The sequence below is a fragment of the Temnothorax longispinosus genome, chromosome 12 (genome assembly GCF_030848805.1).
Source record: "Temnothorax longispinosus isolate EJ_2023e chromosome 12, Tlon_JGU_v1, whole genome shotgun sequence".
NCBI classification, from domain to species: domain Eukaryota; kingdom Metazoa; phylum Arthropoda; class Insecta; order Hymenoptera; family Formicidae; genus Temnothorax; species Temnothorax longispinosus.
Window position 1 is genome coordinate 12,457,505 of NC_092369.1, and position 13,380 is coordinate 12,470,884.

The 13,380-nt window shown below is 36.5% G+C and overlaps 3 protein-coding genes across 6 annotated transcripts in view; 1 reads left to right on the forward strand and 2 right to left on the reverse strand.

Annotated features, from left to right (window-relative positions):
* The window catches only part of Vha100-2 (V-type ATPase subunit a family protein Vha100-2), a 34,160-nt gene extending 28,029 nt beyond the window's left edge, over nt 1-6,131 (reverse strand). The window contains exon 1 of one of the 3 annotated variants that reach the window (XM_071794581.1): nt 3,805-6,131. In XM_071794581.1, the coding sequence (XP_071650682.1) occupies nt 3,805-4,074 (270 nt within the window). In that variant the 5' untranslated portion in view covers nt 4,075-6,131. The remainder of the gene's footprint in view (nt 1-3,804) is intronic. The other 2 variants (XM_071794582.1, XM_071794584.1) reach the window with 2 other exon arrangements.
* LOC139822675 (thiamine pyrophosphokinase 1) lies at nt 5,207-13,179 on the reverse strand. Its single transcript, XM_071794615.1, has 7 exons — nt 12,678-13,179; nt 12,483-12,611; nt 7,218-7,373; nt 6,840-7,096; nt 6,654-6,758; nt 6,415-6,577; nt 5,207-6,313 (listed from the first exon to the last, which is right to left on the reverse strand). Exons 1-7 carry the CDS (start codon nt 13,144-13,146, stop codon nt 6,168-6,170), a joined length of 1,425 nt encoding a protein of 474 aa, XP_071650716.1. The 5' UTR covers nt 13,147-13,179; the 3' UTR covers nt 5,207-6,167.
* Nucleotides 8,077-10,483, forward strand: LOC139822670 (mitochondrial protein C2orf69 homolog). 2 transcript variants are annotated; one of them, XM_071794598.1, is made up of 6 exons: nt 8,077-8,227; nt 8,392-8,533; nt 8,894-9,021; nt 9,188-9,350; nt 9,554-9,797; nt 9,878-10,482. In XM_071794598.1, exons 2-6 carry the CDS (start codon nt 8,402-8,404, stop codon nt 10,078-10,080), a joined length of 870 nt encoding a protein of 289 aa, XP_071650699.1. In that variant the 5' UTR covers nt 8,077-8,227; nt 8,392-8,401; the 3' UTR covers nt 10,081-10,482. The 2 variants fall into 2 exon arrangements, with proteins under 2 accessions (XP_071650699.1, XP_071650701.1); XM_071794600.1 differs by having other exon boundaries at nt 8,118-8,222; nt 9,878-10,483.
* Nucleotides 13,180-13,380: the final 201 nt, after the last annotated feature.

The following is a 13,380-nucleotide window of genomic DNA, read 5'->3' on the forward strand; positions in this document are numbered from 1 at the left end:
CTTTAGTGGATTTATATAATTAATTGAGAATTATCCTGGTGGAAAAATGTCTCAGAATTTTTCATATTATTAATCAGAATTTCTATAAAAATTTTCAGACTTTCTCAGAATACTCAGAATTTTTCAAATTTTTTATGTACGAATTGAATAGGAAAACTCAGACAAAATAATAATGAAATATTTCAGATTTTTCCTGCCAATACATCTTTGTAAAAATCTGAATAAATATGAGAAAATCTGTGTAATTTATCAGAAATTTTCATAGATATATATACCGATACTGAAATTTTAAAAATCCTCATCCAATTATTTCTGAAAGTTCTGAGTTATATATTTTTCCAAAATTTTTTATAAGTCTCAATTCTTAAAAAATTTCTGAGAAAATATGAGAAATTTTGTCACCAGGATAGTTGCAAAAATATTTAGTATTAAGAGCTAGGTAGCGTCAAGTAATGCTCTCCCGCAATATTTTTCCAAGGAAAAATCGATTTCAAATTAATATACACTTATTCTTTCGAAAAAAATATCTTGTGCATCTTTTCGTACAAATAGTATAATTTCGATTATCATAATCGACGCTAATTAACTGACAAGTAAGGCGTGTGTGCCAAGGTGATTGACTATCAATATTGATTACAATTTCTGCGACCCTTCCGTCACCCTTCGACATGCGGAAAATCGATACCGGGCGCTTTATTTATATCCGACACGTGCATAAAGCGACTGGCTTGGCACTGCAGTCGTGCGAAGATGAAAGAGTTTTTCAACGACCGCCGTTACGGCAACAATCTCACAGATAGACTCGACGCAGATACGCACTCCCGCGCAGGTATAACGCCTTCGTATATTTGTACTATTCGCGATATTTCGCCAACCGACCGTAAAACGAGCTCGTTGTTTGCAGGTCCCTTGCGTACGCGTCGCTTCGTATATCACGATGCTATTTATACAAGATATATGCAGCTTTTTACGTATGCTCGGTACACGGAATCATCCCGCTTTTCGGCGGGCTCTCTGTGGCGAAAAATATGTTTTCTCGAGATATATATCGTGAGCAACTATTCCTCGAAGCTGACCGAGAGGATAAGACGCAACACATTATATCCCGACGTTTCCATAAGAGATTGTTAATTATGTCGCAAATGGCTTTTGCAGTAGATACCGATAAATTGTATTACACATATTATCGTATCACTGTATCGTTGGTACCGAAAGTTAAAATCATTAATTAATTGATTCGTATGCTTTCTACTCCGGAAAATTCAGCAAAATCACAGAATTGAAAAGAAACAGAGTTCTCGTTGTAATATTTCGATAACAATGTGATTGTTGCGCCAAGTGCGATCTCTTATTCCTTTGATTCGTCGCCCTGGTAAAAAAATTTATCATTTTTTCTCAGAAATTGTCTAAGAATTGAGACTATGAGAAATTTAAAAAAAATACATAAAAGTCTCTCTCAGATACTTTTAGAAATAATTGGATGAAGATTTTCGCAATATCTCAGTATCCGTATGAATAAAAATTTCTGAAAAATTTTCTTATATTTATTCAGATTTCTCCAACGATGTGTTGGCGGGAAAATTTTGAAATTTTTATTCTGATTTTGTCTGAAAAACGTTCCAATTCGTATTTAAAAATCTGAAAAATTCTGAGCATTTTGAGACGTCTGAAAATTTTTATAGAAATTCTGATTAATAATATAAAAAATTCTGAAGCATTTTTCCATCAGGGCATTCTTAAGATAACATGAGACGCAGAATCAGTCTACCGAACTTAGCATTAGACGCAAGAACAAACGATATGCATGTCAACGTCATCTATGATCTAATAACACTCTGATATTGAAAAGCTGCTGGAAAACTGCCCATTTGAGTTTTCCCACACCAGTACCCTAAACTCAAGTTTCGTTCCGAAGTTTGATTAAACGAGCCTCTGAGTAATCAGAGGCGTTTCGCCAATTATTTGACTTGGCTCATACAAGATCAGACGTGGTCCGTAGACAAGCGTAATATTAACGCCACCGCAGCTGAATGCGAAAATAAGATCGGCGGCAGAGCCACCGTATATATTGCACAAGTTAAGACCCCGTATTTACGCGAGATTCAGCGGCAAGTGCTCGCACGTGTAACGAGGCGCGAATTTACAACTAGACAAACTTTACGGCCCATAAATCAAAACCGTCACAATTTCAAACTGAATTTTCGTTCGAACTCGATAGCGTTGTTTTATTTATAAAAAAAGAGAACCCAGACAGCATGCATGTCTTTTAGACATGCAGGCGTGCTGTTTGGGAGAAAGCGAGACAAAGAGTTGTCGCGTCTATTATTTAGGGACCCATGTGCCCGAAGTCGAGACTCGTCGCCGCGACGACCGACGCGACGGTTTGAAACCGGAATCCTGTCGCGCGACCGCCGGGAGTTCTCTCCCCGCGGCGCAGCGCGAGGCAGAAGAGATACATAAACCCGATTCGTCTCGTATGTCTATTCTTACGTTCATAAGGTTATTTACACTCGGTGTCTGACACCATTTCGGTGGCTCGAGCCGCGGCAACTCGGAGCCAAGCGCGACTATTTGTCCGCGTCCGAAGTGCGTCTAGCGAGGCTCTCTCGAGTTGCTGTCGAAAAGCGCGCTTCGCGTCTCACGAGACGGAAATCCGAACGTTTATTAGAACAGCCGATTGTTTGAAGTTTGAGGACGTACGAGGCCTGAGGAAAGCTCCCGCATCGCGGGCCACGATTTCTGTGCATCATCACTTGGTTGTTTCGGAAGTTTCATCTCGGTTGCTCATTACCTCGCACTCGGTTAAAATATGTCGATTCTTTTAGAATATTGTACAAATATTATTGTTGTTATTGTAGGATTGGCTGCGTTCTGCCGATACTCCGCTAGCCTAGCAATCGTGAGCAGTCGCTCGTTTCCTCTCCTTTGACCCAATGGATTAAAAGGAGAGGAAACGAGCGACTGCTCACGATTGCTGGCTAGCGGAGTATCGGCAGAACGCAGCCATTGTTTTAATCAATGAATAGATTTTACATACGATTAAATGTACACGAAAGTGCGTTTTACATAGAAATTTATAAACAAATTCGTAACCCGAACATCCGTAGTGTATAAAGAATCTCTCGCAACGTCTACGCAATTCTTCAGAAAGAGAGAAAACATCGTATTTTGATAGTAGATGCAAGAACATCCGGAGATGTGTCACGGCTGTCAACATTAAAAGACAAGACGAGCAATAAAAATAGATCTGAGTTGCTCCAAGTTTCGTCTCATGTATGGTAACATTTTCCTTTTCAATTTTGTGATTTACTTGAAATTTTTTCTGTTTGAAACACATGAGAATTTCTTACATCAATTAATGATTTTAACTTTCGATGATAACTGCCAAAACCATTTGCAACAATAATCTCTTTATTTAAACATTGGGATATTGTGCGTTACACCCGTTCACAATCTTCAGAGCAAACTCGTTTAAGAACGGCCACACGCATACAAAATATATAACCAGTGCAAATGCGTCAAGATTATCAAACGATATAACAATAAAAACATTCGAGTCAGCATAACAATGTTACAAACTCTAATATAAACTTATTATCGTAGGATGTCGTGATAATCGATGTCAAATCAACCAGCTACAAATCTATCCCTTTTAACCGGCATGTTAACTTAGATACTAATTTACAGTATTTTTACTCGCTGCATAATACTCTCGTTAAATAAATATTTTCAAGAGATATTTTGCCACGTGTTTTTTTATATACCCGCTGCGATTCCTGTCGCAAGGAGGGTCGCAAAGCTTACCCGATTCCGAAAAGCAAGGGAAGATACGCGTTGGCATTTGCTCGATACCGCGCGACAGCGCGACGATAAGGCACAATAAAGCACTCGTGGATTACGTGAACCGCGCGACGCGACGGGCCGAAAGAAACTGGACGGTGGCCGCGACCCCACGGACCCCACCACGAGCCGGCACTCGGCCGACGAATGTAAACATTCGTGACAGCTGATCGACGAAGTACACGGCTCCGATTCTAGCCCCGATAGCGGCGGTAGCGATCCGCTGTTATACATGCAAGTACATACATGCGAGTCAAATATTACGGCTCACGAATGCGGGCGGCTATAAAGCGGCAGGTACTGCCCAGAATACTATTTCGACTCGACACTCTCGGTGTGCCAAATATTTGCGATAAACACGTTTCGCTGTGTTACCTAGAAACATTCGAGAGATTTAACGAGATTTGAGTTTTATACTTCTTACATCATGTGCTAACTATGTACAGATCCATTAAAGTACTACAAATCGTGTGCGACGTAAGAAATATTTCGTAGTCATCCAAACAACACAAAAATCTAATAAAATCATAGAATGACCCTCGAAAATTAAAAATAAGAGAGAAAAGAGGCAATTAGGGTCGGACGCGGTTCTTCGTGCGTGGAATCAGTTTATTCGTCTTCTTGAAGTCTTCTTGAACAAAAATCTAAAATGTCTAAAAAAATATTTTTACGTATTTATATTTCTTAGACTTTTGTGTTGCCTGTAGACAAATATTGCATTTCACTATAAAATAAATCAGCAGCGAATATACTAAAGATCGAAAATCAACGCACAAATGAGAGCAAACACTTCTTAATCGGATATCTATATGTAGATATCTATACAAAAAATTCTAGTTTCAATCATGTATAGGTCTCAAATTCGATTTCGACTCTTATCCTTTATACACATTTTAGTTTTAAGAAGCTAATTAAAAGTTTTGAATGAAAGAATATAAGTTTGCGAGGTAGAAAACTGTAATGGAGATTGATAAAAAACTAATACATTCATACATATGTATTAAAAATGTCATGTAACTATATCATGGCTTTGGTTTCATATGACTACGTAAACAGAATAGGAACCGCAAACTATATTTTATATTCTTTTCAACTAATATCATCCATTGGAATGTATATAAGTACATAACGGTATAGCTACTGCAAGATTTACTTCATTGAGTCTCGCAGCAATATTATGCCTAACATATTGCACCTATATTTAAGAATTAATATCTGATAACGTGGTACCCGATACCGCTAAGCAGTAGAACTAATTAATCTGATAACATTTGGTATGAATCACACGTAAAACAATTGCAAAAAAAATTGGGAAATTCTCAGCTGATATAAATACAATATCTCACTCTTATAATCCTACATATAATTTATGGTTGGGTAACCAGTTTTTTTATTCTAAAATGGGAAACACTATTTTTCGAACAAAACTCGTGTGCACACAGTAAGTAAATAATGTATTAGGTGTATGCAAAAGTTTTAGTATTTTTTTCGCTTTAGGTGCATAATATATGTAATACAATTCAGTTAGCAAAATATTTTCCTTCGTTTTCTGTAACTTTCTGTCATCTTTCGAGCAAATTATGGATTTCTTTACAAAAAACATCGGTTTGGAGGCAATAAAATCGTGGATCTATTTTCGTATTTCAGTTACATTTTGAAAGCGCTGTCCGGCTAAAGAATGCTGCATCGATCGGAATAGATGATAATCCGAAGGCGCCAACTCGGGTAAATTTCCCAGCCCAAATCAAAGATGATTTGCTGAATACAAAGAGCAACATGCGGTTTTCGTCGCTCATCGTGTTCACTATTGTTTTACCAGATTGTGTTTATCATTAAATCATGACATATGATGATGATTTACAAACTTAATTCATAACCAATTTAAAAACGCAGAAAAGCAAGAATTTATTTGAGATTTAAATAATAATAGAGCGCTGAAGAAAAAGACTAAAATTTTTGCATACACCTACTACCTCATTGTTATCACACATTATTATAATAGTTTTACCCTGCGATAGTACTAATGCCAATAGCCAAAAGATTCAAGACTGAATTTAAAATTGGTTCAATAGAGAAATCTGATTGATATATGCTTTTAATTTTGGCCGAAGCTAATTGCAAGAGTATACACCAATCAAATCCATGAATTTTGCAAAGCATTTCTCTGTTGAACACAGCCATTGTTTTCAATTTCATGCAGATCTAGTTTACTAGCTATTCAAATAAAAAATACCTTAGACAGAGCTAATTTAGTCCACCTGACCTCTAAAACTATGTCTGATAATTTGCATCATCTATCCACATTATTATCTAATGGCAGGCTAATATTACGACGCTTCATCATTTGCATTATCCTTAAGAGACTCTATACCCATAGTCCATATTACCGATGTATCTGTATTTACAGTCACTTCAGAATTTTCATACGTATTTGAGGTACTTATCAAACCGCCAAATTGCATAGTTGAGTTATCTGAAGCATAAGAAAAGCAAATCAGAAAGATTGTTCAACATATTGATGCGACTTATTAATTTCTAGATCTAGATGAAATAAATGAGATATATAAAACATACTTAAATTCCATTTCAAACCAGTTGTTGATATACAATTAACGGAACAACCGAATGGTAGTAGACCACACCAAGACTTCTGTTCTACCAGGATCTGTGGTATATGTATTCTGTGCAAACCAGGTTTTAATATCCATGTTAAAGAGTTGCTTGCGACTTGTAGTACCTGTAAAAATGATCTCGATCAGAATACGTAACATGGAGACGCAATCACAAGTCTATCTATCAAATAGACACTCTACCCGTATATTTCCCACGAGCTTCTCACTTTTGTACAAGGTATTGACGTTGCCGATGATATGGTCGAATCTGCCCGACGTTTCTGCAAGCACGTATATTTCACCTAACTGCCAAAAATAAAATATTATTCGTTTCATTACATACAACATTAATTTCAAAGGAACATTAACAAGAATTTCTAGAATTACATTTATATTGCGCGTTCTGGCGTAGTGCGCAACTTGCAACAAAGCTTTGGTATAATCTGTGTGATTCTGATCGGGCGTCTCAATGACAGTAGATCCTATACTTCTCAACTTCTGGATCAGGGACAGCGGACAGCTGTCCATATCTCCTGTGATAAGATTCGGTACGTATCGCTCGTCGTTCAATACGTCTATCCCCTGTTCCTCCAGATACTTCAGCCACCTTTGCGTTCCACCATCCACAGTGACGGTGACTCGAGCTGCTTACATAAAGAGATACATAAATTAACAATGTAAGTTGTGGCACTTGGTTGTAATTCTTTGGCAACCGCAAGAACAAGCGACAGGATCACAAGATATGCGTATCTTTAATCGGCATACCTTTGCGCCAGAATTGAAGCAGCACGTCGTGCCTCCAGTATATGGGACGATTCAGCACGATCACCGCGTACTCGCAATGCGCGCCATCCTGAAACGCGTCGAGCGGACTCCACGTTGTCCCGTGGCCGGCCGCCGGCTCCTGTTGCATCATGCGATCTGACGCGACGTGTCCCATCACTGAAAAGGGTCAAGGTTAAGGCGCGGAAAATCCCCCAGCATGAGTTTACGTAACAGAAAGTTAAGGCGCCGGTATGTGATTTTTCCGTCGCGTATGTTCCGTCATGTGGTTTTCGCGTCGCGAGAACTCTATCTCGTTACGCGGCAAAAATTGTCGGAGGAGCGACGGAGAAAGAGAAAAAGACGGGATCTGTCTCCTCCGTTTGTCCTCGCGGATCCGTAGACGATCGTCGTCCACACATGAGACTCGAAGGAATGCACGCTGTTGCGTTCGAATACGTACTCGCCGGCATGCCTCGTGCGTCGCGAGAAATTACATGACCGACCTCGTGTCTCATCACTACGTCGTACGTTGTTCATTAACGACGCGATAACGGAGCGCCGCTCAGGCGCTCACTTATCTCGTACCGCCGTCCACCGGCGATCTGCGAGGCCTCGTAAAGCCTGATTTTACTTTCAAATTAAACATCGCGAAAGACGCGAAACATGGTCTCGGAAATCGCGATCGCGCCAAGATCGTGCCTGATATTTATCGCGCGGGCGTCATGACTCATGATAGGCTGAGTTTCCACTGAGCGCGTCACGCGTCGCGTCGTCACAAGTTAACCAATCAAAACATCCCATTTCATTACATTCTTGTGACGGGATCGAAATGGGATGTTTTGATTGGTTCAACTCGGACATCGGACATCGGTTCAACGCGACGCGTGACGCGCTCAGTGGAAACTCAGCCTTAAGAGTGAACATACTATGTAGTTATACTATGGCAGTAAGTACTAAAGTGCAGGAACCAAAACAATAGACTTTGCAGCTCCATAGTTACCACCGGTTCGGTTTGTATATTGTACATATGTAAATTATTGTAAATTTGCGCAATTGTTCCTGTGATCGACTCACGACGCTTTCGCAATCCGCAACTTGCTCCAATTGCCAGACCGATAAGCGCGATGTTCCATCTTCGCAAAGACATCAACTCCTTTCTGGTCTTTTCTTGCAGATAGCAGCTGATGAGCTCGAAAATTTGGATATGGAGAAACATACCGGGCGTTCCAGGTCGATGCAACGATGTGATTTACACGCGGTCGAAATTGCAGCCGATTTCGCGCGATCTTCTTATATTCTTTGGCGGTGATGTCCAAGTATGTTCAAAATCGATCGACGAATAAATAATTGTAATCTACTCTCTCATGCCTCGTTCCATTATCTTGCCACCTGAAGACACTTCAAAACACTTGAGTTTTCTTTAAAAAATTATGTGACAATTCTTTAAAAATTATAAAAACTTCCTGTATATTTCAAGTTTGTAAATTATTTATTGTGTTATATTAAAAATAATTATATGGAGTATATGAGAGGCATCATTATATTTTAGAATAGGTCATTAACTGTATAACTTATTATTAAAATTTTTTGCTTGCATTATATGTGTATTTAAACGAATATAACACGACACGATATATATTTATATTAACACAATTATTGGATAAAAATGATCGCAGGACATTCAAGAAAACATGGAAAAGCATTCAGATGGCAAGAAATATGTGAAATGGAGTTTAGAGAACACAGCAACTATACTTTCTGAACAGTTTCCTAGAAGTCACATATTTGTTGTTCGTCCATCCAGGTAAATTATCATAACGTTACGTATGGAAACTAAAATATTTCAATGTTTCTATTTTGACATTTGATAATGCATGATAATTAGATATAATAATGATCAAAAGGATTTATATAATTCACTGTCAAGTTCATATCAAGTTACTTACACAACAATCTCGTTTTTGTTTCAGAATGACAATAACAAGAAACGCAGTATTCAGTTGTTTCGATAATTTCATACCGGGAGATAAATACGGCACACCTTCATTTTGCCCAATGCACAAAGCTATACAACATTTAAGGGATCTCCTTCTTTGTTGCCTGGAACACGTTAAAACATTAAAAATGGGAGAGGTATGCATCGGAGGCACAAACCATAATTTATAAAAAAAAAATTTATAAATCAATGTAATATAGCTGTCTACAACTTTAATATGCAACTGTATTTATAACTCATACCTTGACAATGTTCTTAAAAGATATAATGTGTTATATGTATATACATATTAAGTAGATATAACATCGAGGTACTGAATTCATATTTCAACATTTTGTAGGATATCGATAGCCATAATATCGAAACTACAAATTTAAGTCTAATGGGCTTCAGTAAGGGATGTGCGGTTTTGAATCAGTTTCTTTACGAGTTTCATTATTATGATGATAACTCGAGTGACGATCCTAATATAAATAACTTTATCAAACTCATTAAAGATATGTGGTGGCTAGATGGCGGACACAATGGTCCCAGAAATACATGGATTACTGATCAAAATATACTTCGTTCCTTTGTTAAATTAAGTGAGACCTAGACAAATATTTCAAAGTAATAATCTTCCAATATATTATTTTGATATTACATGATAAAATATCTTCTTCAGGAATAAACGCTCATATACATGTTACGCCGTATCAAATGCGAGACAAAGACCGGCCATGGATTCAGATGGAAGAAAACATGTTCAATGATACCTTACAAAAGATGGGAGTATCTGTACAACGAATTTTACACTTTAGTGACAAAGCGCGAAATCTCTCGTCGCATTTCAATGTTCTTACAGATATCAAAAGTAATGTACAGTAAAACCATCGTACTCAGTTTCCTGAAAATTCGCTGCATAATTGAGCATTTGTGTATGAATCGTAAAATTAATAGGTCGCAATAGATTGCAACTTCTTCACTTCAGAATCAAAGTAAAGTCGTATGAAAATAATCTTGTTGACGATATAATTGATATTTCGGTGTTGCAAACTATTTCATAATTTATACTTTTCATGTATATTGATTATAAGAAGAGTTTAATAGAATTTATTTTACGGAATATTTTCATAATGTACATATTGATTACTGCTTACTCTAAATACTCTTATTCTAGTCATAAATAATAAAAATTTGTTAAATGTAAATCATATATAATATTTATATACAATATTATTACATTGTACAATTTTTTTATGAAATTATTTTCCTATGTGATATGTATAATATCTTTATGAACAATTACTAATGTAGTTAACACTAAATACTATAATTGTTTATTTTATTCAATAATCTCTAAGGAAATATGATAAAGTTATGATTCTCGCTTTTCCTTTTTATACAAATCTTGTTTCATATTTTTCCTTCTATTTTTAATTATTACCTAATATCTATCTTAATATCTATCTTCATAATTATAAAGCAAAAAATGGAAAAGATTACGTATGTGATAATAAATATACATATATAGAAAAATAATATAAAGTTAACTAGTACAAGTAATATTACAATAGAGGAATATCTCTGTAAAGAGAAAGATCATCTTTGCATACAGTTCTTATTACATTATAGAGAAAACTTGTATTATCTATTTACTTACTCAAATATACTTTTTTAAATCTGATATTTCTTTCTATTTTTAGATATTGATAAATGTTTATTTAAATGAAAAAAAAATTAATTGCTTTCTTGTAGTAATTGTAATGTAGTTTTAATATTAATTAAAACTAAAAAAAATATTTTTTTAATTTAATATCTTAACTGATAATATATATCAGCATTAATAAAATAACTTCTTAACTCTAGAAAACTTTATTATGAATTTTTTAATAGTATTTTAGCAATTATTTTAGCTTTACAAATCTTGCTTTATGTAAATGTTATGGTTAAAGCCCGAAACGTGGCATTCTTAGGATTAACTGGTCAATCCTGCGGAACAACCAAGCATCTTGGTTAAAGCAGTTTTTAAGAATAGGCTTGGAGTTAAATTAATTTTTTTATGCAAAGGAGGGCTCTCCCGCCTATTTGTGTACTGTCTTTTTATACACACTCGTTTTATACATACCTATCAGCAAATGACCACAGACTCTTACCAAAACGCTTGGTTGTTCGGCAGAATTGATTTATAGTTAATCCTAGGATTGCCCGTGTTTCGGGCTTTGACCATAACATATAGATGAATGCACTTTCATGAAAATCTAAAATAATAAGAATATTCTAAGCATTTATCTAGCATTTATATTTGGTTGTTGCCATTCTTGTGTGTCACGATGTATAAATTCGTACAAGAAACGGTTTTTTTCGATGTAAATTATAGCTCAATTTCTTCATTAACATTTGTTTGCGCATTTAGGTCCATGAAAAGTTACTCCTAACTCTGTAATAAATACGAATAATAAGTAACAAATCTAAGTTAACAAATATAATACTAAAATACTTTACATTTACATATACAGGATGGCCTCGAACGTTCCAGCCAGACTTTGTGATCTTAGGAAATTTAAGGCTCCAGTAGTAAATAGGTCGAAAAATGCTTCCTTAAGAAGATAGCTTTTAAAAACTTCTAAAATCACGTTTTTAAATACATTTTTTGCAAATATTTAGGAAACTATGCCTTTTTTAACAAAAAGTATCGATACAAAAGTTATAGAGAATTAAATTATCTTTCAAATGAAACTAAAATATTTTTTTTACGTTTCATAGGTCTTCAGATAACCAATTTTAAATGCACAAAAAAATGTTTTTTCGGCTATTGCCAGTAAAGCTATTGAGAACTACTTTTTATTTATGGTATTATGACCTTAGCTAATTTTTATATATTTTATTAGTGTTATTTTGCTAAAAAATTTTACTTTTCCACATTGTTTAAACAAATCCTAAATCTAGGAGGATGAAAAGAAAAACGAAAGGTGAAAAGAAACTGGAAAATGTAGCAACTGGTTATCTTAAGACCTGTGAAACGTAATAAAAATATTTTAGTCTCATTTGAAAGATAATTTAATTCTCTACAACTTTTTCGATACTTTTTATTAAAAAAGGCTTTCCTAGATATCTGCAAAATATATTAAAAGAAAACGTGATTTTAGAGGTTTCTAGACGCTAACTTTTTAAAGAAGCATTTAGCATTTTTCGACCTATGTTTGTGAAAATTTTTTGTTCGGAATTAAATTTCCTGTAAGATGTCAAAGTCTACCTAGGGAACGTATATGTATATGTACTATTAGTACATTTCTTTATTAAATTACATAAACTAAACTTACTGCTGAGCTTATATAACACTGCAGCTTCAGCCCATTCATCAGAACCATCACAGCAATCACAATGTCCATCATTAACTTTGTACGATGGTATTCTTGCTGTAAATTTATACAAGTTTCATAGATTATTTCATACATTATTGCAATGAGATTCGATTACGATACCTGCTGACTTTCTTGAACTCTTTTCACAATTGAAGAAACCGTTGCTGCAAGCGTTGGTACCTGGTTCATCGCTACCGTCCATTGGACAGTCGCAATAATCATCGTTGACCTTCACAAAATCAATCTCCCTCTTCGAAGCGAAGCACACAAATTTCCCGTTGACATTGGGAAGGTACTTGGCGATGTCCTGATCCCGGGTGCCACGCAACGACACCGTCCGACCGTTTTTGTCGCGTATGAGCTTCGAGTGGTACGGTTGATTCCACTTGTCAGCCCGTTTGCCGACGACCACGCGGTGGGTGTCCTGCACCGAGCCGGCGATCAACTTGCCCACGGTAGCCTGATTTAGCTCCTTGAAGTAGAACAGCTGATGGATCACGAATATCACGGCGACTACGAAGACGCACACCAGCATGTACTGGAGTCTCTTTCGCAGGAACCGCCGCTTCCAGGACACCTCGGTCTTCATGTCTGCCGGCTAACCGTTACCGTCGAGCGCTGCCGCGAGGCGAATCTCTCCTCGAGGCGACGTTCCGTGCATCGACACCACGCGTGGTCGTCATAGCGCGAACATCTGCGGAGCGTATCGCGGAATAATCACAACTGTATACCTCTTCTCTGCTTTTCGCAGCTCGAATGTGCAACGTGCAACGCGATCACGGCGGTCGGCAGCTCTATTTACATACACACGTTAATATACAGG